Source organism: Annulohypoxylon maeteangense (genome assembly GCF_022496945.1).
Source record: "Annulohypoxylon maeteangense strain CBS 123835 unplaced genomic scaffold GGS22scaffold_19, whole genome shotgun sequence".
Classification (NCBI taxonomy): domain Eukaryota; kingdom Fungi; phylum Ascomycota; class Sordariomycetes; order Xylariales; family Hypoxylaceae; genus Annulohypoxylon; species Annulohypoxylon maeteangense.
The window spans coordinates 249,630-276,675 of record NW_025953266.1 but is presented as its reverse complement, the minus strand read 5'-3'; the positions used below and the strand labels follow the sequence as shown (position 1 = coordinate 276,675).

At 40.3% G+C, this 27,046-nt stretch overlaps 7 protein-coding genes across 7 annotated transcripts; 3 read left to right on the top strand and 4 right to left on the bottom strand.

The window, feature by feature from the left end:
* Positions 1–2,392: 2,392 nt before the first annotated feature.
* Positions 2,393–4,839, top strand: GGS22DRAFT_172263 (Di-copper centre-containing protein). The gene is made up of 7 exons (XM_047962730.1): positions 2,393–3,277; positions 3,336–3,431; positions 3,504–3,564; positions 3,625–3,720; positions 3,780–4,176; positions 4,251–4,369; positions 4,430–4,839. Exons 1-7 carry the CDS (start codon positions 3,072–3,074, stop codon positions 4,583–4,585), a joined length of 1,131 nt encoding a protein of 376 aa, XP_047815321.1. The 5' UTR covers positions 2,393–3,071; the 3' UTR covers positions 4,586–4,839.
* GGS22DRAFT_172261 (D-lactate dehydrogenase mitochondrial precursor) lies at positions 4,840–7,106 on the bottom strand. Its single transcript, XM_047962729.1, has 3 exons — positions 6,631–7,106; positions 5,186–6,552; positions 4,840–5,129 (listed from the first exon to the last, which is right to left on the bottom strand). Exons 1-3 carry the CDS (start codon positions 6,926–6,928, stop codon positions 4,956–4,958), a joined length of 1,839 nt encoding a protein of 612 aa, XP_047815320.1. The 5' UTR covers positions 6,929–7,106; the 3' UTR covers positions 4,840–4,955.
* Positions 7,107–7,425: 319 nt separating this feature from the next.
* GGS22DRAFT_196431 (P-loop containing nucleoside triphosphate hydrolase protein) lies at positions 7,426–9,622 on the bottom strand (the record flags this gene model as incomplete). Its single annotated transcript, XM_047965822.1, has 1 exon — positions 7,426–9,622. The coding sequence occupies one exon, from the start codon at positions 9,620–9,622 to the stop codon at positions 7,535–7,537; it is 2,088 nt and encodes a 695-aa protein (XP_047815319.1). The 3' UTR covers positions 7,426–7,534.
* A 202-nt stretch (positions 9,623–9,824) lies between these two features.
* On the top strand, positions 9,825–12,026 carry GGS22DRAFT_172257 (GroES-like protein). Its single transcript, XM_047962728.1, has 3 exons — positions 9,825–10,573; positions 10,626–11,928; positions 11,979–12,026. Exons 1-2 carry the CDS (start codon positions 10,553–10,555, stop codon positions 11,682–11,684), a joined length of 1,080 nt encoding a protein of 359 aa, XP_047815318.1. The 5' UTR covers positions 9,825–10,552; the 3' UTR covers positions 11,685–11,928; positions 11,979–12,026.
* On the bottom strand, positions 12,027–15,672 carry GGS22DRAFT_172256 (glycoside hydrolase family 2 protein). The gene is made up of 2 exons (XM_047962727.1): positions 14,681–15,672; positions 12,027–14,607 (listed from the first exon to the last, which is right to left on the bottom strand). Exons 1-2 carry the CDS (start codon positions 15,413–15,415, stop codon positions 12,556–12,558), a joined length of 2,787 nt encoding a protein of 928 aa, XP_047815317.1. The 5' UTR covers positions 15,416–15,672; the 3' UTR covers positions 12,027–12,555.
* A 277-nt stretch (positions 15,673–15,949) lies between these two features.
* GGS22DRAFT_172255 (P-loop containing nucleoside triphosphate hydrolase protein) lies at positions 15,950–18,021 on the bottom strand. Its single transcript, XM_047962726.1, has 4 exons — positions 17,764–18,021; positions 17,625–17,689; positions 17,358–17,487; positions 15,950–17,300 (listed from the first exon to the last, which is right to left on the bottom strand). The coding sequence occupies exons 1-4, from the start codon at positions 17,824–17,826 to the stop codon at positions 16,578–16,580; spliced, it is 981 nt and encodes a 326-aa protein (XP_047815316.1). The 5' UTR covers positions 17,827–18,021; the 3' UTR covers positions 15,950–16,577.
* Positions 18,022–18,310: 289 nt separating this feature from the next.
* GGS22DRAFT_172254 (short chain dehydrogenase) lies at positions 18,311–19,584 on the top strand. The gene is made up of 3 exons (XM_047962725.1): positions 18,311–18,441; positions 18,500–18,758; positions 18,822–19,584. Exons 1-3 carry the CDS (start codon positions 18,404–18,406, stop codon positions 19,314–19,316), a joined length of 792 nt encoding a protein of 263 aa, XP_047815315.1. The 5' UTR covers positions 18,311–18,403; the 3' UTR covers positions 19,317–19,584.
* Positions 19,585–27,046: the final 7,462 nt, after the last annotated feature.

The following is a 27,046-nucleotide window of genomic DNA, read 5'->3' as shown; positions in this document are numbered from 1 at the left end:
GCTTTCTAGTTGATTTTCAATCACCAAACAAAGAAATGAAGCATAACTGGCCTTTTTATTACCTATTTCATAAAGCAATTGTTTTCTATGTCCTTTTGATCGTATTACCACCACCTCTGCCCCACATATACCCCTTTTTATCTTCTTGTCAGGGGTACAATCACCTATTTTCGTGGATGACTAAGCCGAATGAATTCAGGAATGGCAGTTGGTATTGACGAAGTTTGTCTATAGACAATGGCCCAAGTATTAGACCTGCAATCCACCTTAAATATATTGAACTAACCATGAGGTCGTCGAGGTGATGAGTACAAGTATGGTCATTCAGAATGTGTAGAATTGTTCTCCATTCTACCTGTCATGTCGCGATTGTGACGGCATCTTTGCAGTTGCATCGTTATAGGTCTGTTTGGGGGTGATGATTACACGATCAGTAGAAGTTGAAGTGCGCAATATCTGAATCTGCCTACGCTAGGCACTTTTGAAGAAAGTGGCGTCGACGTAATTCGGGCTTCCCCAATATTACCGAGCGAAATGGCTTGCCATGTGTGGGCTGGATATCATACTGTAGCCACATGTACCCATCTACAGATCTGGCTGGGGAGGACCCGTTCCACGATCGACATATTTCGAACAGCTTCTTCACATCCATACCATCCTCCCAAAGAACGCAATTCGCCGACGATAGCCCCCACGATCGTTCATGAACAAATATCTAAGCTATTGAAACCATACCGACTCCGCTAGTAGCATTTTAATATCGCCTAGAAGAGATGTGTCCTTGATTTGGTAGCCTTGTGCCCCCGCCTTCAACCAACTCGAGAGATATCCCATCCGGAATCAAAATCAGTACTAAAAGGCTTGATCTATCTCGTGTAGATAGATAGGTATATTAATCGAACTCGATATGATAAGCCGTAACTAGGTTCACTTGGAAAGGGGAACCTTCGGTGGTCTTAATACGCAGCACGGACTATGATGCCCGCAACGAGGTAGAGCAACCATTCAAGCTGGCGGGTTATTAATTCAACTTCAATGCTTCGGTTCACCTATTGTGGGGGAACCACTCTATTATATTACTCTGTCTAGATGTATTATTGATTTAACTGGTCTTGAATGCGCATTCGAATCGATACCCCAGACAGAAACTCCGAAACAGATACCTCGACGACACCTCTCTACCTGCCCTGATCTCGACCAAATAAGCAACCCGATTCAAATCACACTTTGGAAGGTTCCAACCATCAATTATACTTAGAATATTATTGCGCGAGGAGTTCTAAACTCGCATAGGAATGTGGTATACAGACGAGGATACCCATCTTCTACTGTGTTCCAAGGCCAACCACACCAGAAGACGGGCCTCCTACGGGTCGAATGCCAATCCGGACAGAACTCCGACAATTCATATCAATTCCGATTCGCAACTTTGTACAATTCGACCTGGGAATACCTAGTCATCAAGGTCCACGATTGGAAAGGGGTATAAGTGGGTCTGAATATCGTGGTTGGAAAGCAGTAGAAAAGAGCGGCAAACTAGTAACATGGTCATATATTTAGGTACTTCTATTCGAGGCGAGTATCAAATCAGCTATAAACACTAAGAAACACTCATTCTATCCGCAAAAATCAATTACCTACTGAGACGAGAGGGGTATCGCTATACCCGCAAGGCCGCGTCGGAAGATACTGCCCTAGGACATCATCGAGCATGACAAATAGAGCAGAGTTGAAATCAGACTTACCATGACATATTTCTTACATTATCAACCGGCAGATGCATTCATTAATATCTTCAAGCCTTACGGCGCAACGTTAGAGATAACGTGTCTGTAAGGGGATGCTTTGCGGATGGTAAGAAAGTAATTGCTATATTTGTCGCGCTGGAAGATGAGCTGGCCCTTGCCCTCGTTATTTTGGCATTGAGAGTGAGGCTTTTTTTATGTGCTTACTAGGTAGTCTATGAACCACTGCTTAGGTAGGTAGTCGCGGTAGCTGAATCATTCTCTAGTATACCTCCTGTACGCTATAATTTTACGTCCATCATTTACCTTAGGACGGCGTTGATATAATTAGCCAGTGTATCCAAGGCAAGCCATCGCCCACAGAGAAAAAAATCACATGAAAGGGAGGCAACCAGCTGAACGTCTCTACCAATTCGGCAAAGCGGCATGTCCAGCATTCGCCATCGCGCCGTTGTCGACACAAGTGCCGTGAGCGAGCCTTGTCCTAATTATACCAGACGACCACGGCGGAGCGCATGCGCACGCAGGGCCAAGTTTGGCCGTAGCCCAATATGCAGAACCCCAGTCCCAACTTGGTGGATAAATGTCAAATGAAAAGTTTCACCCTTCGAGTGCCGTCTCGCTCCGGGCCGTTCGTGTCCGTGTCGTATTGCATCTCCCCCATACATATATACATACATACATACTATACCATATCATATCATATCGCGAACGCGGCCAGTGTCAGCAGTCATCTAAATAGAGAGGTGCCTATTGGACGGTCGTCCGCGTGGCCTTGCAAGGAATGGGGAGCGCAATGCAGTTTATTTGGTATTATCGTGCTCACTTCGTTTCCCTCGAACGGAAGAAATCAAGTGACCACTCAATCAAGCGACTCGGCAAAGGGGGGGCCTGAGCCAATCACCGCCGCTGTTCGGCCAAAAATTGCTATTTAGCCCTTCCCCCTTTTTGGGAAACCGTCTCGCTGTGCGTCCGGCACTTCGTCCACTACCCTTTCCCATCGCTAAGGCGATGATCGGCGGTCCGCGACCAATCAGAAGCGTCCGAATTTAATATACGCGACGAGAAGGACTGACAAAATTGCCTCTCTGTATATTGTCTTGTTAGGTAAATCTTATGTCCGTCCTCCCTGGAGTTTTATGTCTTCGTTTGCCATGTGGACAGGGGTTCCCCACATTTTTCCATTCTGCCATACTCGCAGCCTGGCGAGTCTTGGCGGATAGGGGTTGTTGATTGAAATAAAAAAGTAAGATATAGGAGGCCGCATTTCTTGTCCTCTTCCCGAGAGGGAGAGCCAAAAGAGTAGTCGTTGTTGCAACTGTTGCAATGGGCTTCTTCAAGCAGCTATTGACGACCACCCTCTTGGGCGCGTCCCTTCAGGGGCTGGCTCTCGGCGCCGACTACCCTCAGGCGGACATCGACTCAGGTAAAGCTTTGAAAGATATGGGCAAGTTGGCTTATGACACTGCCCTTGCTCGTCTCGATGGAACTGGAAAATGTACGAAGGAGAATGTGAGGGTGCGCAAGGAATGGTGAGTTAAAAGAAACACCCTTGATCTTGAAACTGAGAACTAACCCTTTGCTGAATAGGAGATACATTCCCGCAGCAGAGAGAATAGACTATGTTAGGGCCGTCAACTGTCTCATGACATCGCCAAATGTGTATGAGAACGTAACTGGTCCGAAGTAAGTTGCAAACCCTGGACTTCATATTCTCGCGCAAAGCGTGCCTGAATGCTGACTAATATGTGTCTGTAGGTCGATGTTCGACAGCTTCGGCGTTCTGCACTACAAGCTGACGCCATATGTCCATAACTCAGTACGTCAATCCCATAAAGCAATCGCTTCCTAGCAACATCCCCTTCTAACAAAAAGCCAGGCATACTTCCTCCTCTTCCATAGACTCTACGTCTGGACCTTCGAGGAAAAGCTAAGGGATTTGTGCGGGTACACCGGCACATTCCCATACTGGGAGGTAAGCGAGCCGCCACCCCCTCCCTAAACCCTAGATCTAACATTTCTTTTCTCATCTAGTGGGGTCTCGACGCCACCACCGGCGTCGAAAACTCGCCTATATTCGACGGATCCGAGACTTCGCTCGGCTCTAACGGCGAGAAGACAAACTCGTCCAACACCTTCTTCCCTGGCGGCTCGGGCGGTGGATGCGTGACCGACGGGCCCTTCACTAACTACACCGTCAACTTCGGTCCTAACACCGCCAGGGACCCGTTAGCTTACAACCCGCGGTGTCTGAAGCGCGACCTAAACACGCAGATCTGTGCGCAGTGGGCCTCGATAAAGAACACCACCGAGACCATCCTGCAAGCCCCGGACATCGCTCTATTCCAGGCGAATCTCCAGGGAGACTTCCGTTGGCCTGCGGCTCGGAAGTGGGGGTTTGCCGTCCACGGCGGTGGCCACTTCTCGATCGGTAAGCTCTTGCTTTCATCTATTTCTCTTTACTCTCAGTAGGTTAGAAGAATATGCTAATACTTACTACCTCAGCCGGTGACCCGGGTGGGGACTTCTACTTCTCGCCTCTAGAGCCCGTCTTCTACCTGCACCACGGACAGATCGATCGCATGTACTTCATCTGGCAGAACCTTGACTGGGAGCAGCGACAGGTGAGCAGATTCAACCCCCCCAACCTCTCTGTCTTGGAGGCCGATACTAACCATACATAGACTATGGCCGGAACAATCACCATGATGAACCAACCCGCAAGCCGCAACGGAACCCTAGAAGACGTCCTCGACATCAGCCCAGTCGGCGAGAAATACACGTTCCGCGAACTTCTCGACACCGTAGGATCCTCACCCTTCTGTTTCGTGTACGAGTGAGCAGGAGACTCGAGCTCGGGGCCGACCCGCAAGACTTGGGGGTCAGTCAGTGAAGGTTGGCGTTGGGGAGGAGCGGTAGTCTAAGGCTGTTAGTTGCGAAATACGAGTAGTTACCTTCGATGGGGGTATGGCGATGAATCTAATAGACCGCAAATAGGCGGTGCGGCTGGGGATCGCTTCCCTAGGTTCACAACCGCACTTGCTAAATACATAGTAGTAGAGAAGAATACACATCAAATTGCAAATCTAGAAATCTTCGGAAAACTTTTATGTTGTAGACAGTAGGTAGGTGGGAAAAAGGTATATACGGATTGATGAAACCATAATTGCCATGATCTCGACTATACACATTTCAATAAGAAGCGTAGGATCACCATTCGGGAATCTCGCCGGGCTTCGGTTTTTGTACGCGGACAACTTTGTCGGCGTTAAGGAGGCAGAGTGGGTCAAGCGCTTGCTTGATCTTTCTCATAGTGTCGACTGTGCTCTCGCCAAGTTCATGAGGTAGGTAGTCCCTCTTGACTAGGCCGACTCCATGTTCACCCTATTCTTGTTAGTTTAAATATTCTTTGTAGACGTTGGAAAGCCGGAGAAACGTACCGTAACAGTCCCTTCCAATTCAACAGCCCTCTTCACCATACGGTGTACCAATTCCTCAGCGGCATGTCTCTGCTCGTCATTCGAAAGTAAGATAATATGGAAGTTGCCGTCACCGACGTGTCCAACAATAGTACCATACATCCCACTCTTCTTCATATCGTCCTTGGTCTCCTCGATTAGCAACGGCAACCGACTCATCGGAACCGCCACGTCGCCTGTCCAAACTCGCTCGCCGGGCTTCGCGACCGCCATAGTGCTCCAAAGAGCCTCTTTTCTCGCGCTCCACAGCTCCGCCTTCTCCTGCTCAGAGCGCGCGAACTCGAAGCTCTTGCTCCCCGTCTGCCGCGCCATCTCCTGCACGATCTGGATCTGCTCCTTGACGCCGCGGTCTGTACCGGAGAACTTGAAGAAGAGCGTGGGTACCTCCTTCCATTGTTTCGCTGTCATGCCTGCTTGGTTGATACATTTCATCTGCTCCTCATCCAGGATCTCGACGGCTGCGACTGGGACGCCTTGGCCGACAACCTTGGCGACGCAATCAGCAGCTTGTCGAATTGTGCCAAAACCGCAGACCGCTACACTTGTGCTTGCAGGCTTTGTGGTCAGTTTTAGTGTTGCTTCTGTAACGAGCCCTAGAGTACCTTCGCTTCCAATAAAAAGCTTGGTTAGATCGTAGCCCGCAGAGCTCTTCCGCGGTCGTTGGCGGGTCTTGATTACAGTGCCGTCAGCCAACACAACGGTGAGCGAGAGAACCCATTCTCTCATAGTGCCGTAGCGGTAGGAATTTGTACCGCTGCATCCCGTACCGATCATACCCCCGATCTGAGCACCCGGGCCTGGGTCAGGCGGGAAGAATAGATTATCTTTGCCAATCACTTCATTGAGTAGCTCCCACCCAACAGCCGGTTGTACGACGACATCTAGATCTTCCTTATGCAGTGCAATAATTTTGTCCATCCTCCTGAAATCGATACATATGCCTCCCCTAGTCGGCGTAAAGTGCCCTTCCAGACTCGTACCGCCGCTGTATCCAACCACCGGTATCCGTCTCGTATGGCAGATCTTCATAATCGAGCTGACTTCATCCGTCGAACTGGGATAAACCACCATGAACGGTTTCTGCGACTCCTCATTGCGATAGCTCGACCAATCGGAATTGGCATGTGTATGCAGGTCGTCCTCCACCGTACTCACATTCTCCTTGCCCACGATAGCCGAGAAGTCCGCCCACGCGGCCTCGAGGTTCGCCTTGTCGGTCTGGTATTTCGGGTCGCGGATCTGGGAAAGTGGGAGCGTCGATGTAGGTTCTGGGTCGCGAGGCGCTTGGGTGCCTAGATAATACGATACACCGGCCGCAGCGAGCACGACTAGCAATCAATGGACGAGCGTCAGCACCCCACCCCCGCATTCTCGTTATTATCAGCATTGCTATTGGCACTTCTTACCGAACGTCACAGCCCACTGCCTCGACGCCGCAGACTCCTGCTGCTGTTTGGCATACTTTTCGCGCTCCGCCTTCTCTCGCGCAATGCGCGAGCTAATGCTCTCTAGCATCTGGCCTTGGAATGTCTCTTTTTTTCCCTTTCCATCCTTACTCTCCGTGGCGTATAGCCTTACGCCGCTTCTGCCCACGTACGTATATGCACATATTATGCGTGGCGAGGCCGTCCGAACCGGGAGTCTAGGTATACTGAGGTTTCGGAGTGCGGGACCGGACGATCGAGAAGCGAGGAGGCGCGACATTGTCTTCTTCGTAGGTTACCTAGGTGTAGGTGTGATATATCCCTAAGGGAGCGACCGTGTCATCTTAATATCCAATGCTTGAGTCTGCCGAATTGAAATTGTGAAAACAATTCTCCCTTTTAATTGGCGAGGAGGGAAGTTTTGTATGGCGGGAGAAGAAGGTGCGATAGCTTTGCCGTTTGCAAGCTTAAAGATTCGTTATCGACAGAAGGTGGAGCCTTCGGCATCGGAAGGAACTCCCGCGCCCACGACGCCCTTTCTCCGACGGTCCGATATTCTCGTTCGTCATTTCCAGCTTTGCTGACGCGATGTTGAATTGACCAATAATTGGTAAAATAACTAATATTTTGAATATAATATCTAGCTAGTTTCTACAAGATAGGGGTATATCCGGTGCTTTGTCAGCTATTTCTTCTACGGCTGCTCCGTAACCGCTATTATTCTTGGAATCGTCATGTTTCACATTGTTACACAAAATGAAATATTTAAATATTTTTGCAATTATATTTACAGTCAAGTTGTAGCTAGCCAATACTTTCTATTTACAACGGTAAGTTGAGTATAGTGTCAATAAGATAGTCAGAAGCCCATAGACTGCTGATATGCCTAATCATCGATGCCGCCCCATTCTCCGTCTTCTACTGCCTGGGTATCACTAACGCCCTCCTGAATCTTCCTTTTCTTGCTTCCAGCAATAGCTCCGCGTTTGTTGTTTTCCTTTCGCCTCTCCCAAGCGCTCTGGGTTGTGATCTTGGCCTTATCTCCCCGTCTAGACTCCACACCTCGCTTCTTTAGTTTCTTCTTTTCTTCCTTGCCAACTTTAGGAAGTGAATCCATCAACCACTTTGGAATACCTTCCTCGCTAGCTTTTCCAGCTTGCTTTTCGCTTAGAGAAATGACGTTGGCTATGCTCTTTAGGTATGCGACATCCTCGGTAGTATAAAACGTCACGGCGACACCACCCTCGTGGCCGGCTCGACCGGTTCGACCAACGCGATGTACGTAAGCTGCCGCGGACGTTGGAACGTCGTAGTTGATAACGCCGTTAACTCCACGGAAGTCAATTCCTCTCATAAGAAGGTCAGTCGTGATTAGAACCCAGATCTCGCCAGCTCGAAAACGGGCAACAATGCTGGAACGGGCCGAATCTGAAAGTGATGAATGAAGAGCCGCGATGCGAGATGAACCACCGGCCTCGACAGGTATATCGAATTTCAATTCGTTATGTAAAGCTGTAGCGCGATCGATCGTCTGTGCGAACACTAGGAAGGGAAGTCGCATATTTGGCATAGAGTCATCGGAAGAACTGGGATGTAGAAGCTGGCGGAGCGCAAATAGTTTGCCTTGCTCGGTCGCTGTGTAGATGAGTTTGTGGTTGATGCTCGGAACTGCCGTATCTTTGAGTCCGACAACAAGGCGAATTAGAGGGATAGAGGAGTGAGACTCTCGGGATTTCAACTGCTCCAATATCAATCCCTCGATATTAGAACCCATAGTTGCGGACCAGCAAGCTACCCGCAGAGAGTCGCTGGTACAAGCGGTCCATATTCCAAGGGTCTGTTCTCTGAATAGGGGGTCGAGGAGAACATCGGCCTCGTCTAGGACCAAATGTTTGACTGTTGGCAACTTCCTCGATTTTAAAAAGTTTCGTAGTAACATCGGTGTTGTGACTAAAATGTCAGTTTTGGTTATTGTAGTCGCTTTTTGAGGTTTGTTGTCTTGCTTGTCATCCTCAGCGTCATCGCCATCATCATCGTCAGAGCTACCTGCTTCTTGATCGTTTTCCGAGCCCTCTTCTTCTTTGTCAGAATCGCTGTCTGGTTGACCTTCCGCGGGTAGTTGCATCCCCCGTTTCATTCCTACGATCTTGACTCCTGTGCCTTGCGCAAGCTTTCTGCCCTCATTGACGATCTGGTGAGCCAATTCCCGCGTGGGGGCAACCACTACCACTTCTAGAATATGATCCTTCTGCGCCGCATCACCGGCTCTCCTACGCAGAATACTATTGATAGCTGGGATCAGAAAAGCCAGTGTTTTGCCACTACCGGTAGGGGCAACTGCCAAGAAATCAACACCATGTTTGGTCTTGAAATTCGATTCCTTCGCAGTGGATGATGCAATTGCTCTTTCTGGCTGTAGCAAAAGTGGTAGACTACCCAGTTGCACTTCGGTAGGTATCCGGTACCCTTGTTTCGCAAGATTGTCCCCCAGCCGAGTCGAGATATTATAATTAGACCGAAGCTCAGAAAACGAGGTCATTGGTTGCGGAAAGAGTTGTTTCTTTCCATCCTTTTCCTTAGGTTTGTCCTCTTCCTTCTTCTTTGACTTCTTTACTTTTGACTTTTTGCGCTCGTGCGAGGAAAGGAGAGTAAATTTTAGACGATGCGATCGGAGGACTTGTCGCACTTCTTCATCGTCAAGAAGGGGCTTTGATGCATCTTCTTTTGATGTCTCACGCGTCTCGGGTTCGGGAATCGGCTTTTTTGCTATGTGAGGCGCGAAAAAGTTGATCTCTTCTAGATCATCGTCGGCTTCTTGATTCGATGAGGGTTGTTCCTCATTCCGTTTGCGTTTAAGTCCTCTAGTAGGGTCATTGTAAAGCTGAGGATTGGACGGTTTGACAACAGGTTTTGGAATTGTCGGTTGAGTAGCTGACTTTTTTGTCCCTCGGGACAAGATTTTCAAAATATCCATGGTTTGCGACAATCAGTTCCAACCACTTTTTTTGAAGCTGAGAATTATGAAGAACCATTATTTCCGAGGGTCCGAGCGGTGTGGAAAAAATTATTGGCGGTAAGTTTTCTGCCTGATAAAAGTCGGAGCTAAATCTCCCCCGCACCTGCCCGCACTAACCTGAAAGACCCACGTAACCCCGCAAATTGCTATCTGCTGCTCCCCTATATTTTCATGTAGGGGCTGATACCTGCTCATTTCAACTTCCACAGATGCCGACAACAATATGTTTGCCGACGATAGCGAGGTTGACGATAATAATACCATTGCCGACACAAAGGCCCACCACAGGTCAAAAGGGAATTCATTTATCTCCCGTAGCGAAATCTATCGCTACCCCACCCAGCACTTGTCAACACCAAGATTCATCCGCTTTCCACCCTCCTCGCTAGCTAAGTGGTTCCGTATGACGTCCAGACCACCAATTGTGGATAATGTGGTCGAGTTGATTGGGGCGGCTGAATGTGTCAGTACCTATAATAGTTAGGCGCTCAATAGAAGCTGTGAGCTGCGAGCTTCAAAAAAAAAAAAGACCGGGGGCGAACCGGGGATGATCCCCCCACCACAGCTCCATACCCCTCGAATAGCTGTTCGTTACGACATTTTATTGTTCGAAGAGATTTTAAACCTCTGCGGGGGCTATCGTGTGAGTTAAAGCTCTCACGAGATTATCGTACCTTAGCTACAGCTTAGCTCTCCGAGTACGGGGGATCAAATGAAAGAGTGATTTTATTTCTTATCTTCTTATTTATCCCATTTTCATCTTTAACTATCATCAAGTCTCATTCTATTTAAAGCCAAGTAGCTTTCATCGTATACTCAACATTTAATTTCATATACCTCATCTCATCTCACATACCTACGTCCTCCACCCCTAATCCAAAAGACAAAATGGACCCCAAAACCGCCAGCGTGCGTTCTCTCCCAACCCCCACCCCCTAACCATCTCTAACCCTCCCTCCAGAACCTCTCCTTCATCCTCAACAAACCCCACGACGTAACCTTCTCATCCAAACCCGTGCCCACGCTTAAAAGCTCGCACGATGTCCTCGTCGCCGTAAACTACACCGGCATCTGCGGGTCCGACGTGCACTACTGGGAACACGGGGCAATCGGACACTTCGTCGTGAAAGAGCCCATGGTCCTCGGCCACGAGTCCGCGGGCACCGTAGTCGAAGTCGGGCCCGCGGTCAAGACGCTGAAGAAAGGCGACCGCATCGCGCTCGAGCCAGGGTACCCGTGCCGGCGCTGCGAGCCCTGTCTCAGCGGCCACTACAACCTGTGTCCCGACATGCAGTTCGCCGCGACGCCGCCTTACGACGGCACTTTAACCGGCTTCTGGGTCTCCCCCGCGGATTTCTGCTATAAACTGCCAGACAACATGTCCCTGCAAGAAGGCGCGCTGATCGAGCCCCTCGCCGTCGCCGTGCACATCGTGCGCCAAGCGGCCGTTTCGCCAGGCCAAACCGTAGTCGTAATGGGCGCGGGGCCCGTGGGTCTTCTCTGCGCGGCCGTCGCGCGGGCCTTCGGCGCGTCGAAGGTCGTATCCGTGGATATCGTGGAGTCGAAGCTCGCCTTCGCGAAGAGCTTCTACTCCACGCACACATACATGAGCCAACGGATCCCCGCGGAGCAGAACGCGGCGAACATCCTCGCCGAAGCGGGCATCGACAACGGCGCCGACGTCGTCATCGACGCGTCTGGTGCCGAGCCCAGTATCCAGACGAGTCTGCACGTCGTGCGCATGGGCGGGACGTATGTCCAGGGCGGCATGGGGAAATCCGATATCACGTTCCCGATCATGGCTATGTGTCTCAAGGAAGTTACTGCGAAGGGCAGTTTCCGGTACGGCAGCGGTGATTACAAACTTGCCGTCGACCTTGTCGCGTCGGGGAGGATCGCTGTGAAGAAGTTGATTAGTGGGATTGTGAGCTTTGATAAGGCCGAGGAGGCGTTTAAGAAGGTTAAACAGGGCGAGGTTATTAAGTTGTTGATCGCGGGGCCGAATGAGAAGATTGCTTGAGGGGATGGGCGAGGTGGAATGGTAGGTAGGGTTGTTGGGATGGGTGCGGGTCAGTGAATGGATCTGGCTGAGTGTCGATTGGATATCGAGGGCTACATCGTGGCGTCTGGTTAGTATATAGGGGCATGGTAGTGGCTGTAGGCATGGGCGTCGAGGTGTCTAGCACGGATTATATGTATGGAAGAGCAGTATGGGTAATAAAAAAATCACCTACTTATTCTACTCCCTCGCTCACACTTACAATGTAAGTCTGTATCAAGGCATATAAACCCACCATCGCTCACACAACTACAGGCCTCGTAACACACAGCTCCGTTTCAATCCACCTACATAATAAACACGAAAGACAAAGCCTCACAACCTAGGAAAGCCTTGCCTACTATTATATAAGTTAACTAGGTAAGTAGTAGGCATCTCCCACCGGAACCCCTTCTTTCCCCGCGAAGCATGCCGCGTCTTCCCGGCTGAATACGACGTCGACAGAGCGCGGGTGGACTCCTATAGGATCGATCGTGCACGCGGTTGCATGGTCTCCAACGCGTACATATATACCTAGCCTTACCGGGGTAGGTAGTATGTGGTTATCCGGAGGTGATCGAACATACGATGGGGTTCAGCCCGGTATTTTATGATTTGGGTTAATAAGGGGGGTAATCTCACGACCTTACGATTCTGGTAAAGAGAAAGCTAACCTAGTAACGGGAACCAACTGGACCACAACAGCGTTCAAGTAAAACTAGCCGTCTAGTTCGGTCTATATGCATTTCCTCTAAACTGAGGCTCACTTGTATATACCTTGGTAGTTAGTTGTAACCTCTATCGTAGATTAGATTATACATCCCTTCGCCATGAGAAGCAAGTAGACGCAAATCTAAATCATACCCAGATATCGAGTCTCAATAACAGTCCCCTCCTTCGCACCACGCACTTTGATCTTCACCACCTCACCAGGCACAATATCCACCAAGTTATCCTCAAACTTGACTGCGTCATCCTCACACTCGAGCGCGACGCCCTTAACGGGGACCTCAGCCGAAACTTCCACTACAGCATAGTCGCTGGTCAGCTTAGCGCTTAGCTGCTTTGGCTTCTGCAGGTGTAGGTATTTCAAAGGCTCCGGCCAATTGACGTAGCGGGCGAGCTGAGAGCCGTCTGTAGGGTTTATCAGGTACGTCGCGACCACGGTGCGGTTAGCATGAATGCCGTCATCCTTCTTCGGAACCGGGACGTCAAAAGCGGCGATTTCTGTCGATTGGTTTTTAGGCAGGACGATGGGTTCCTTGTTGATGGTCTCGCTGTATGTTTCGAGACCAGTCTCGACGTCCCACGCCTTCACCAAGCAGTCTACTGTTAGGTCTTCGAGTGTCAGATTGCTGCCCCATATCTCGATCTGTACCGTTGTGTCGATGTCTACACGCGTGTATTTATTGCGCGGATGTTGGTGTTCGCGCCGTGTCATTCCCACGGACAAGGGTGCCATTTCGCGCTTGACGGTAAAATAGGCGTGTTTGGGACGCAGGTAATAGTCGCAGATAGCCCAACTAGTGACCGGCCAGCAGTCGTTGATCTGCCAAACCAGCGCACCAGCACAATATTCCCGCCCTGGTCCCTTCCATTGCCGTTTCCAGAGCCGGTATGCGGAGGCTAAACATTCGGCCTGCATCAACTGCGTGCAGTAGACAAACTGTTCAAGCGGGTCCGGCGCATACCGCATATTCTCGACTAAGTATAAAGCAATACGCCGCTCATGCCCATCTGCCTTGTTGTGGAAATCCACAGTAGAAGATTGGGGATAACGGTCTGGGTCATCCTTGCCGAGTGGAAGGTAAGCATCGATAGTTTTAACTGAAGGAAATGCTTCCATGCCAAATTCAGATACAAAGCGCCCCACCAGCTTATCGAAATTTTGATACTTTTCCTGTGAGCCATGCCATACATTCCACTGGTGGATGTCGCCTACAGTTGGATCACGCGTATCAACACCACCCCAGGGACTTCCAGGGTGGTAGTAGATGGATGGCGCGAGTTTCTGACAGGCATCGGGGAGGATCTTCTCGTAGATATATCGTGCCGGAAAATCAGTCTTTAGCCAGCTTTCAGCATCCTTGTTATCCTGATCCCAAGTAAGGCTGACGCTCTCGGCATATTGGTAGTCCTCATTGTTGCCAGCGAAAATTACGATACTCGGGTGATGTCTTAGCAACTTGACATTCTCTTCTGCCTCACGTTTGATTGAGGCTAAGAGGCCTGGCCAGGCGGGGTAATTCCCGCAGCCGAACATGAAGTCTTGCCATACCAAGATACCAAGTTCGTCACACGCGTCATAAAAGGCCTGCTCTTCATATATACCCCCTCCCCATACCCGAATCATGAATTGGTTTCCGTCTGCGACTAACTTGACCCAATCATAATATCTCTCCTTACTAATCCTTGGAATAAAGTTATCTGCTGGAATCCAATCGCTGCCGCCGCAAAAGATAGGGATGCCGTTAACCTCAAAGAAGAAAGATGTACCAGGCTCCCCTTTTAGAGGCCTCTGGACAAGCTCCGCTTTCCGTAGGCCAGCTTTCTTGGAAATTGTGTCTAGAATTTTACCATGGTCCTCTAAAGTAGCCGATATTGTGTATAGGGGTTGTTCGCCATATCGAACTGGATACCATAGTTCTGGGTCAGAAATGGTAAAGGTGGCGCTTGTGCCAGGAAGTACTCCCCGACTAGCAACCGTCGTGCCATTCAAAGAAATATCGAATTGAACCTTCGTAGCTTCGCCTTCTACCGGAGCATGGGTAGTTATTGTAGCGGTTTTTAGCGACTTGTCGACATCGATATCGAACCAGAGATCGGATATCCGCGACTCATAGATCTCAAGGTTGATCGGTCTCCAAGGACCACAAGTCAACAATGCTGGACCCCAATCCCAGCCCTACGCGCGTTAGTCTTTCCATGTTACTCAGATACGATCAGCCAATTCTCAGGCTACTTCTTCTCAGACGTACCCAGTGATACTGTGTTTTCCGAACAGCCAATCTAGAGTTGTCGCCGTTCCAGCAACCCCATTTATGGTCAGGGTACTTCTCAACTAGCTTCCATCCTCGCAGGTAGGCGCTATCAAAAGTGATGACCAGTTCGTTTTCCCCGTCACCCTTCAGATCGGCTGTAACATCGACACGTTCAGGAATGAACATATTATCAGTCTCGAGAATCGTTTTTCCATTGAGTACCACAGTCGCAAAAGTATCTAAGCCATCAAAGGCTAGAATTGCTTTTGCAGAGCTCTTGGTTACAGGGGAAGGGAAGCTAGTCCGGTAAACCCAGACCGCTTCGCCAATCCATTGAACGTCAAGCTCATTCTTGCCGATATAAGGGTCCGGAATGAGATTATGGGAAAGCAAGTCCAAGTGAACATTAGTTGGAAATTGACCGACGGGAAGGTACTTGCTACCCTCCTTGTCGGCCTGTTTGAATTCCCATTTCTTGTCGATTGGTATCACAATGCGGGGTTCCATCTCGCGGAGTTGGGGATTGAGGGGAAAATCCGATCGAGCTTCACGAGAACTGGATATAGGAAGGGCACAAGAAGATGAAGAGGATATATTTAGGTTTATACCAAGTTTAAGCTTGCTCGGATCAAAAGTTCCTGAATAAGCTTCATCTGATGATTGGGAATTCTGACCGAGTTCCACAAAAGAAGACGGGGAATGAATCCGCTTGGATGTCTCCCTGGGCGACATGAAGCAATTGGAAATCGGATAGAAATAAGAAGCGAACGAACAGGAAAAACGAGATCGACAAGGAGATTCTTGCTATTTTATTGGAGCGCAACTGAGTAGATGAATTACCTACTATCGACGATGTTGACTTTGCAGTAAGGTGTGAGAGATCAATAGCAACCGAGACGGCGCGGGATGAGACTTGCCGAGAATAGCTTGGGGAAATGCCTAGTAGATTAGGTCATGGTCATGCGTTGTTGCTATGCGACACAGACACAGGCGTTAGGCGGTAAGCTGCAGCTATCACTAGGCGGATCATCCGTCGGGAAGGTACCTATCAAGGTACCTACGTATCACTGAATGCAGGAACATCATCCCGAGGTACCGGTAGACGGAGAGTTAACGTAACAGCTACCTGTCGTTGGGGATGAAGTCCGTACAACATTGGCTGAAGAGGATTAACGATAGAAATTCGAAAGAATATTGAAGTGGGTAAAAATTAGATCAATGATCAGATCCACTCCCTAGACAAGCCTAGGTCGCCGTATCCGCGCCAGTGGTTCCATGTCACGGAAGGTATCACCCCGCCTCCATATCGGGCTAGCCACGTGTGGCGGAGCGGGAGCCTCTTCGGGGGACATCCCGGATATCAACAAATTTTATAGAAGATATGGCTTTTAGGGATTTTTCGTAATTCGGTATTAATTCGGAAAAGGGCTATCGAAACATGATTTATTAGAAAAGGCGGTGATCCGTGGCCTGATGGAAGATGATCTACCGAAGTGCAGGGGTGATGGAGGACTGTCCGCCGAAAAGGACGGAGCCTCATCTCCCACGCCGCTTATCGGTGCTCGTCTCGGCATCGTGGGATAGATCGGTGGATATCACCCGTTGATAAGGCTCACGAATATCCAATCTTTAACGTCCGTGGCCTGTACATCCTTGTAAATCGATAACGCGACAAAAAGAAATCTTATATTACTCTATCAGGTCTGGTCTTCTTGAGGATCTTCCTGATGCTCGCCTCCAACTCCTGACAGAAGACAAAAAAAGCGAGCGCCATTGCAAAGTAGGTATCATCGTAGTGTTATTGCCAGGCCAGTTCCATCCGGCCCATATCCTTCTCGTTGTCGTTACAGCCGACCTCCGACATATCCTCCACCATTTCGTATTAGTAGTGGCATTAGCAGCAATTCCCCCTATTTCGTCCGCGATTGAGGGTGAAAACTTCCTCCCACTCCCGCATACCCCAATTCTGAGAGCGATTCTTTCCCTTATGTCTTCTCCTCATGCCGCCGAGGCCCACTTCGTCTGCCGTCATAGAGCTCTTGATGCTGCCTCCGTCGCTGGCTCCAGCGTTCCACATGCCTCCATCTCCGTACTGAATTCCACTCATCGGATCATCCGGATCGATTTCTCCAAGCTCGATCTTCGTTAGGATCATACGTGCTAATCTTCCAAAAACCTCATCCACACCCTCGCCCGAAAAGGCCGATACTTCCATCGTGACGGGAACATTGACGCTACTCGCCCATCGAGAGGCTTCTGTCGTTGAGACCTCCCTACCCTCTGGCGCAACCGTAGCTCTCAGCTGCGTACCGAGACTAGCGCCGGCACTAGCTGTGCCAGCAGATGTGCTATATGGTATAGAAGAACTCGTACTCGACGGTGTGGGGGGTGGTAGGCTTGTATCGACGAGGGTGTCGTTCGCAAGGTCTAGTTTGTTTGCCACGAGCACCATCGTCAAGTTAGGTGATGCGAGCGCACGCGCATCGTTGAGAAACGGTTGTAATGCTCGGAATGAATTGTGCGATGTGAGATCGTAGCATAAAATGGCACCAGCAGCACCTCGATAATAGGATCGGGAAACGGAGCGGAATCGTTCGGTGCCTGCGGTATCCCATAGCTGAGAGCAGTGTCAGTTTGTCCCACTTTCTTCAGTCTCGGAGACAGATCGCCGTACCTGTAGCTTTATCCTCTTCCGTCGTGCACCGGTGCCGACCTTGATAATCTTGCTTGCGAACTCGACACCGATCGTCTGGGAAGAGAGAACTCGCCATTCGTTCTTAACAAAGCGGTGAAGTAGACATGACCTATCGGAATTGTGCCATCGTTAGCCGGTTGTTCGTAGCTAATCAGAATTGGATATCCATCTTCTTGCGCATGATTCTCTGCGCTTTGGCTCCGGGTCCTCCGCCAACATGAATCGCAGATAACCGATCGTACTCACTTTCCCGTTCCGCTCGGTCCTAGCAGGATAATCTTGGCCAAGTAATCGTACATGCTTCCGAGCTCCTATTGACCCATTAGCTGCCATCCCCGCCCAGCGTCCGTCCTTCGCCGGCTACTTCGGCTTCGTTGTATCATACCTGGTCGCCCGCCGTCCCCGTACTCTCCTCACTGGCGGCCGATAAGCGGCGCGGACGCGTCATCTTTTTCTAATCTCTGATGCGATTATCGTAAACAAAGCGGTATTATTTACAGGAATTAAGATTTATAAACAATCCGCGAAGAACTGAAATAGAAGCAATCAAAACTATCGTCGGGTATGTAGAATGGAATCGGTATTTCGATCAAGATTCTGGATTATTACTGCAACTGCTAGGCGCCTTACTGTATTAACTAAAACGAGTACCTGAAATGCGCTAGTTTCAGTTATCCTTATCAGTATCGTGATCAGCCGGCTTGTGACGAAATGGAGATGCGGCAGCCTACCATACAGGGATAAGCCGGCTTACCTTATTAGTCAGCTGCAAGCCATCCAACGCTGTTTCCGAGTTCACGATTGGTGTACCAAGTACTTTGTACTTTTTAAATAGGTACTTCGTACCCATACCAAATTGCCGAGGCTCATTCTGCTCCACATTTATCTATGTAAGTGGCTGATATCTACTTTCGGACATTCCTAAGTTCTAACATATCTTCTCATCTCATCTAATTCGTCTGTACCTTATTACCATATTTCAATTCTTTGTATATATGCATGTATATCATCAATTCTAATCCGCCATGAAGATTGAAGGCAGAACCTTTGTGGTGTCTGGCGGGTACGAAGCCCCTGAACTCACCAAATCACATGAAGACAAGTTAACCTTTTGGAAACAGAGCTTCCGGGCTTGGCCAAGCATGTGTAGAAGAGATATGTAGGAATGGAGGCAATGTAGCCGTCTTAGATCTGAACGAGGAGAATGGTACTTCAGTGGTGAAGAACCTTCCCAGCGGATCCGCGAAATTCTTCGTCTGTGACGTCCTAGAAACGGACAGTATCGCAGCAGCTGTGAAGGGGACTGTGGAATGGATACAGCAAACTGGAAAGCCATTAGGCGGCATCATTCCAGCAGCGGGTGTGGGAAATCCGGCTACGGTATTATATCCCTAACCGCTGGGCATACTAAGTTAAGCTGTGGAATATTAATCAGATTGGCAGATCCTAGATCGAGAAGGCAATGCCTTTTCCCTAGACAGTTTTGACTTTGTTGTCAACATAAACTTACGAGGTACGATTGATCTTGTACGGCAGTGTCTTGTCCACCTAGCCAAGACGGAGCCCGTGGGTACAGATAAAGAAAGAGGTGTCGTCATCATGGTAGCATCGGTAGCCGCTTTTGATGGGCAGAAGGGGCAAGTTTCATATGCTGCTAGTAAAGGCGCCGTCACAGCGATGACCTTGCCCATGACGAGAGATCTAGCACGTTATGGTATACGCTGTATGACTATTGCCCCAGGCGTGTTCGAGTCACGAATGACGGCTGTGATGCCTAAAAAACTATTCAAGGGCTTAGAAACGGTCATGGAGTTCCCACGACGGGCAGGGCAACCTGAGGAATTCGCACAGCTAGTTCGACAAATTATTGAAAATCCGATGCTTAACGGTACCGTTATCAGGTTAGACGGAGGCTTAAGGATGCCCAGCAAGATTTAGCAACACGACAATACCATTTATTACATTCGATGGTAGTTATGTACAAATTTCTATTTCAATGTATTCTATATAGCCTCACAAGCCCTTTCATAGCATGCAAGTACTTCAGGTGAGTCTCGAGGCTCACCGTGACCGAAGGAAGACTGTCAAAAATAGACCAACAATCACCCCTGATGATTCACATCTAGGACCACGTGTAGATGAAAAAGAGAACATAGTCCATCTCATAGCTCAGCGGGTCTTTCTGGTCTCAAGTACATTCTCCCATTTAGAATTATGACAGCGGTCATCTCCATAAATCCGCCATAATCGGAGCGAACGTTGCCGACTATGGCGAGTTGGCAAGATTTGTGAGTGTTACGGTTGAGAAACGAGGGTTCTTCGGAACGACGGGGAGATCGCCCCAACTCAAGCTATTCTTAATGCATAGGTAATCATAGCCACTACACTCCTTCCGTGGGTCACCGATGAGAACTCACTCCACGGCTCGGGGAGTGTCAGGTCTAGTCCATTGAAAAAGACTAATGACTAGGGGTCTGGTAGGATCAGAATTCGGCCGCAAGGACCCCGACCCCGCAAGGACCCCAAGGAGAATTGTTGACGGCTAGTTTGGGATCCCGAGTCCGGGATAATAACAGCCAATAATTGCTCGAGACCTTCGCAGGTTCCCTCCAGATAGGCTTACAATGCCATTATATCGTCCACCGTATCCCACTCTACGGGAATGGGTATGAGTATACAGCCAATTAGGCTTGGGGTGGACCTCTCAGAGCAAGATTTGTCGGTCCTTTCCCCTAAGGGTGACGGGAAATGTAGGTAGGTATACTGAGATCGATGTCGTGGGCAAAGGGACTGAGGCTCCTTTCTAGGCAGCGCTCTGTCTTCCCACTAGGCAAGTACGCGTCACGCAGAATTGGAATACTCTAGTGTTCATGACGATATCTAGGTCGACCCCAACCCATTAGGCTGTATGGCTGGACTACACAGATCCCCACCGCCACCTAGACAATATTATCCGAGTAGACTGCTGGAATATTAGGTAGCTGAAAGTCTACGTCCTATACTTAAGGGGTATATATGTACTATTTACGAATTATTACTTAAAATTAGCAACTTAACTAATTAATTAATATATATAATATTTATAATTTACATTTATTTTAATAAGTTATAAGCCCGGAAGTTTTTAATTATTAATTAAAAATTTTTATTATTATAATAAAATTCCCGAATTAATAAAAAGGTATAAATGTAAAATATTAAAAAATAGTTATTATAATTTTTATTACGTAAAAAATTCGAGGAAATATAAGTTATTATTATATTTATTAAATATTTATATAATGTTTAAAGGAAATTTATAATAATTTTATTATAATATAATGTATTAAAACGTTAATAAGCTTTAAAGTTTAATTAATAAAATTATATTTTAAGGTTTAAATAATAAAAGGTTTATTAAAACGGGTTATAAATATTAACGGGAATTACGAAACCACGATATTAAATTATAAGTTTTAACGTATTTAAAGTTTTAAGTTATAAACTTTAATAAAATTACGAAATATTTTAAATATTAAAATTATTTACGTAATATAACATTTTATTAAAACTTAATAACGTTAAAATTAATTAAAATAATATTAATATTAATAAAATAAATTTATTATAATATTTTCGAATAATTTTTTAATAAGTTTTAAAATTATTATTTAACGAAATTACCGTTGTTTTATTTTAATTTTTTAAACGATAAAAGAAAATAAATAAATATAATAATAATATTAAAATTAATAAAAAATTTAAAATATAATTTTCGAAAAAAGTTAGTTTAAAAATTATTTTTTATTAAATTTTTTAATAAAATAAATTTTTTTTATTTTACTTATTAAATCGAAAAGTTAAAAAGTAATTATTTAAATTTTTTCGAAAAAAAAGATTATTTTTTAAATTTTAATTATTTATTTATTTTACGTTTTTTTAAGTTTAAATTACTTTTTTTTAACGAAATTATATTATTTTTACTTATTAAAAACTTTAAAATTAATTATTTCGATTTTAAAGTTATTATTTTTTTACTTTTATTAAATTTATTTAAAAAATTTTTTTCGGGAAAAAATACTTTTAATTTAAATAAAAATATTAATATAATTTCGTATATTAAACTTTTAAAATTTATAATAATTTCGATTCGTTTTAAAGTTAAGTTTAATTTACGTTTTATCGTAAAATTTTCTCGATTATTTAAACTTTTAAAATAATTTAATAATGTTTAACGATAATAAAATTATTAAATTTACGATGAAAAAAGTAATTATTTTATACTTTTTAAACGAATGAATTTAGTTTAATCGGGAAATTTTTAACTTTTTAAAAATTTTTAAGTATGGAAAATTATTTTTTAACGAAATAAAAACGAAGTTTTTAATAACGAAATATTTTAATTTTATAAAATTAACGGTTAATAAATTAAAAAAAAAAATAAAAGTTTAAAACGATAAAAACGATAAATATATAAATATTATTAAATATAAATTAAAAGAAAACTTTAAAAATATAATTAAAAATTATAAAATTATTTTTATTATATAATAAACTTTAAAAAAAAAATATAAACTTAAAAAAAATGTTATTTTTTAAAACTTAATTTATTAATGAAAATACGTTATTTTAAAGTTTAAAAAAATTATTATTACTTTTTTAATTAAATTATATTAAATATAAAATGATTTTAAAGAATTTAATAAAACTTATGTAATTTTTAAACTTTATTTAATTAATAAATTTTTTTATTTATTTAATTTTAATTATAATATTTTTTTAATTTTTTTTTTTTAAAATTATAATATTATTTTTAAACGAAATAAAAATAAAATTATTAAAAAGATTATTATTATTATTAATAACGTTATTAAGTTTATTTAATATAAAAAATAAAGTTTAAAAATTCGAAATTAAAACGGAAAATATGTTTTTTTTTCCGTTAAAAATAATAAACGAAAAATTAAAATTATTTATACTTATTACACGAAAGTTAAACGTAAAATCACGTTTTATAAATTCGAGAAATATTATTTTAAATATTTTAATTAAATATTTAAAAATTGGAAAAATAAACGTTAAAAAATTTTAAAAATATTAATTATAATAAGTTTCGTTATTATTAAACTTAATAAGTTAAACGTATACGTAATAACTTTTTTAACTTTTAAACTTTTTAACGATAATAAATTAATTATTTCTACGAAATTTAATATATTTTTACGAATTTTTAATAAACGTTTTTTTAAAAAAAAGTTTATTATATAATTTATATTAAATTTATTAATAAATAATATAACTTTTAAATTTATTAATATTATCGTTTAATTTATTTTAAAAAATATTTCGAAATATTTAATATTAAAAACCATTTTAAAATTATTTAAATTTATGGTATTTTCCCGGGAAAAAAAAAACGAAATAATTAAATTATTAAGAAAAATTATAATGTTAAATAACGGGTGTAATTAAATTATTTATTATAATTAAAACTTGTTTATTAAATTTAATTTTTATATTAAATTATTAATAATTAAAATTAAAAAGAAAATAATAAAAACGAATTATTAAAAAATAATTATATTTTAAATTATTATAAACGGTAAATTCGAAAATATAAAAGTTATAAATATTATTTATTACTTTAACGTAACTTGTAATTTCTTTTTAATTTTTTAATTCGTTTAAAAAAATGTTAAATTTTTATTTAAAAAAAATATAATTTATAAAATAATAAAGGAAAATATTTTTTTAATTATTTCGATAAAAAACGACGTGTATATAATAAATTAAAAAAATAACGATATTAATTTAATAAACTTTAACGTAACATTTTACTTTTATTTAATTTTTAATTTTTTATTAAAAATTTAATATAAACGAATAAAATATTTAAATAATTAAAACTTGGAAAAATTAATAAAAATATTTATAAATATTATTTATTAAAACGAATATTATTTATACGAATAATATATATAAAGTATAATAAAAAAAAAATTATATAAAAATAACTTTTAAAAAAATATTTATAAATTAAAATTTTTATATTTAAACGAAATTAAAATATTTATTAATATTAAAAGTTACGGCGGTTATAAAAAATAATTTATTATAATTTATAACTTTTTTTATATAAATTAAATAATTTTTTTATAATAATTAAAAGATTAATTATTAATTTTTAAAGAATTTTTAAATTATTAAAAAAAATTTAAAAAACGTTATTATTTAATTATTTTAAATAAGTTAAAATTTTATATTAATTATAAGTTTTAATAATATTATTATTAAAAAAAAATAATTATATATTATTCCGTTATAAGTTAATATTAATAAAATGATATTTTAAAAAATTATAAAGTCATTTATATAAAAAAATAAATAATGGTTATTAAATAAGAAAAAAATCTAAGATAAAATAAAAATATAGGAGAAAATTTCTTATGTTAAGTCTCGAGTTACGTATGAAATGTTCTTTCCTTTCGTATCATTCATTATGTTTTATCAAAAATATTATTAATAAATTTAAGAATAAAACTCGAACCATGTTTATATAAGTTTAAAATAACGGCATTTTCGATAAATATTAATTTATTATTATCGATATAATAATTTATATTATAAATAAATCTTTTAATCGTTTATTAAATAAAATTTTTTATAAAATTTAATACGATAATTTATTTAATTTAATATATATAATTATAATAAGTTTAAACGGTTATTATTTTTTAAATAAAAAAGTAAATATATTAAAAAAACGGACGGTAAATTATAAAATATTTAATTACGAAAATAACGACGTAAATTATAAAATATTACGTTTAAATAATAACATTATAATAAACGTTAATAACGTAATATTTAAAAAAAATTATTTATATATTTTTATAAATAATTTTATAATATTAAAAAAACATTAAAAATCGAAATTTTTTTTATTTTAATTTATAATAATTTAATATAAAAAAATAAGTTTATTTTATAAACATTTTATATAAAAAATCCTTTAAAATTATAATCGTGAATTATTTTTTAAAGTTAATAAATTTTTTAATGATTTAAAATTAAAATTTATTATTTTAATTTTAACCGTTTTAACATTAATTAACTTAAGTTCGATAAATTTAAAACCCGATTTAAATCTTAATTTAAAACTTAATTTTATTTTTAATTTTATTTTTAATTTAACATTTAACTTTATTTTAATTATAACGTTTATAATTTTAAACTTATTAAAATAAAAAACCTTTATTAAAAACGAAATAAAAGTTTTAAACTTTTTCGTATTATAATTATTAATTTATAATTTTAAACTTTATATTTAATATATTTAACTTATTAAATATTAATTAAAAGTTATTTTAATTTTCCATATAATAATAATAATATTTTATATAATAAATTTATTATTTATAATAATAAAATTTAAAAATTATAAATAAACTTTATTAAACTTTAAAAAATTTAAATAAAAAAAAACTATAAATTTAAAATATAAATTATTAATTAATAATTAAATTTAAATATTTTACGAATTCTTTAAAAAGAGAAAATTTTTCTTTAAATAATAAATTTATAAAATAAAATAAAACTTTAACGATAAAATTACACGTTATAAAATTAAATAAGTAATTAAAAAATTTAAATAAATAAAAAAATTAAACTTTACGAATATTTTCGTTTTAATAATAAAATTTATAAATTATAAGGTAATTTTCGTTATAATTATTATTTTAAACTTCGAATTAAAATAAATAAACGTCGTTATTATTTTTTTTTATAAAAAAATAAACGAAAATATTTATATAAAATAACCTTTAAACTTTAATAATAAAATACGAAAAGTTTATAAATTAAATAAAATATTATATAATTTAAAATAAACTTTTAAAATTTAATATAATATTTTATTTAAATATTTTAAAACTTTAAATTTTTTACTTTTCGAATTAAACATTAAAATCTTCGTTAAAAATTATATATATATCGTTATTTACATTAATAACTTTTTAATTATTAAACTTAATAAAAAAAAAATAATTAATTTTAAAAAAAAATTAACCGATAAATTTAAAATAACGAATTTAAAACTTTACATTTATTATTTAAAAATAATTATAAAAAAAAATCGTATTAATAAAACGATTATATTAAACTAAAAAACTTATTTAAAATAAATTATTAAAAAATTTAAATAATAAAATATTAATTTATATATAACTTTTATTAAAATTAAAAAAATATTTAAACTTTTAAATAATTATAAAACTTTTTTAATAAACGTTAAATAATACGTTAAAACTATAAAATACTTAATATATATTATAATAAATATTAAATTTAACATTATTTATATTATTTTTTATTTAAATCGATATATAAAAAATTTCATTATAATTTATTTAATCGCCGTTTAGAAAGTTTTAAAATATTTAAAAAAAACCTTTAATTATAAATTAACTTATTAAAATAAATTTAAAAACCTTATAAAATAAACGAACATAAATTATATTAATTATATTTAAAACCGTAAATTTATTTTAAAATATATTTTTAATATTAATAATAATATTATAAATTAATTTTTTAAACGTTAATTTATAATAATTACATTTATTTATAAATTAAAATTTAAAAACATAATAAACGTTATAAAAAAAGTTATATAACTACGAACCTTATTAAATAAATTTAATAAAAATAAAAAAACTTTAAAAATTATTATAATTTAAAAAAATAATTAAAAAGCTTTAACATTTATAAAAAATCTTTAATTTTATACTTAAATTAAATATATCGAAACTAATATTTACTTCGCACGAAAAAAATAAATTATTAAAAAAATTAATTTTTAATACGTTAATATATAAAATTAAATAACGAATAAATTTACGAAACTATTTTTTAAAAATATTTTTATACGCTTTAAAAATACCTTAAACTTACACTTATAAAATAAAATAAAAAAAAAAAGTTTATTAATTTTAACTTTTTTCGTTTTAAATAACCATTCACTTTAATTAAATTAATTATAAACTTTTTATAAAATACACGTTATAAAATAATAAAAACTTTATAAAATAATAAAAACATTATAAATAATAAAAACTTTAAAAACTTTTAAAAAAAAAAATATTATAAAATAAAAAATTATATAATAAAAAAAAAACTAATAAACATAAATCCCCTCGTACAATTTAAGTAAAAATACTAGAATATTAAGTAGTTAAAAATCTACGCCCTATACTCAAGGAATATATATATACTATCTACGAACCACTACCTAAAACTAACAACTTAACCAACTAATCAACACATATAATACTCATAACCTACATCTATTTCAATATAAACAACACCGTCTTTGGGGTGACGGGATAATGGGCATGTATAAAAGCCGCCCCCCGTTTTCTGGTGCACTGCTACAGCTGCTACGAATTATTAGCGTAATGTTAACCAACGGGATAAATACCAAAGGGATTATGTTACTTACTGCTAGCCGTGTGTTTTAGAAACGGGTAAATGTAACGGAGCGCATTGCGTGGCTGGGACGCGTATCTTGTGGAAAGGTCCTAGAACGAAGAGAAGAGGGAGAATCGAAGTTCACACGAGTTCCTGTTCGTGTGGGGTAGCGGTGTTGGGGTCAGGAGGATAGGTAGAAAGTAGAAAACCCGACCCAACTC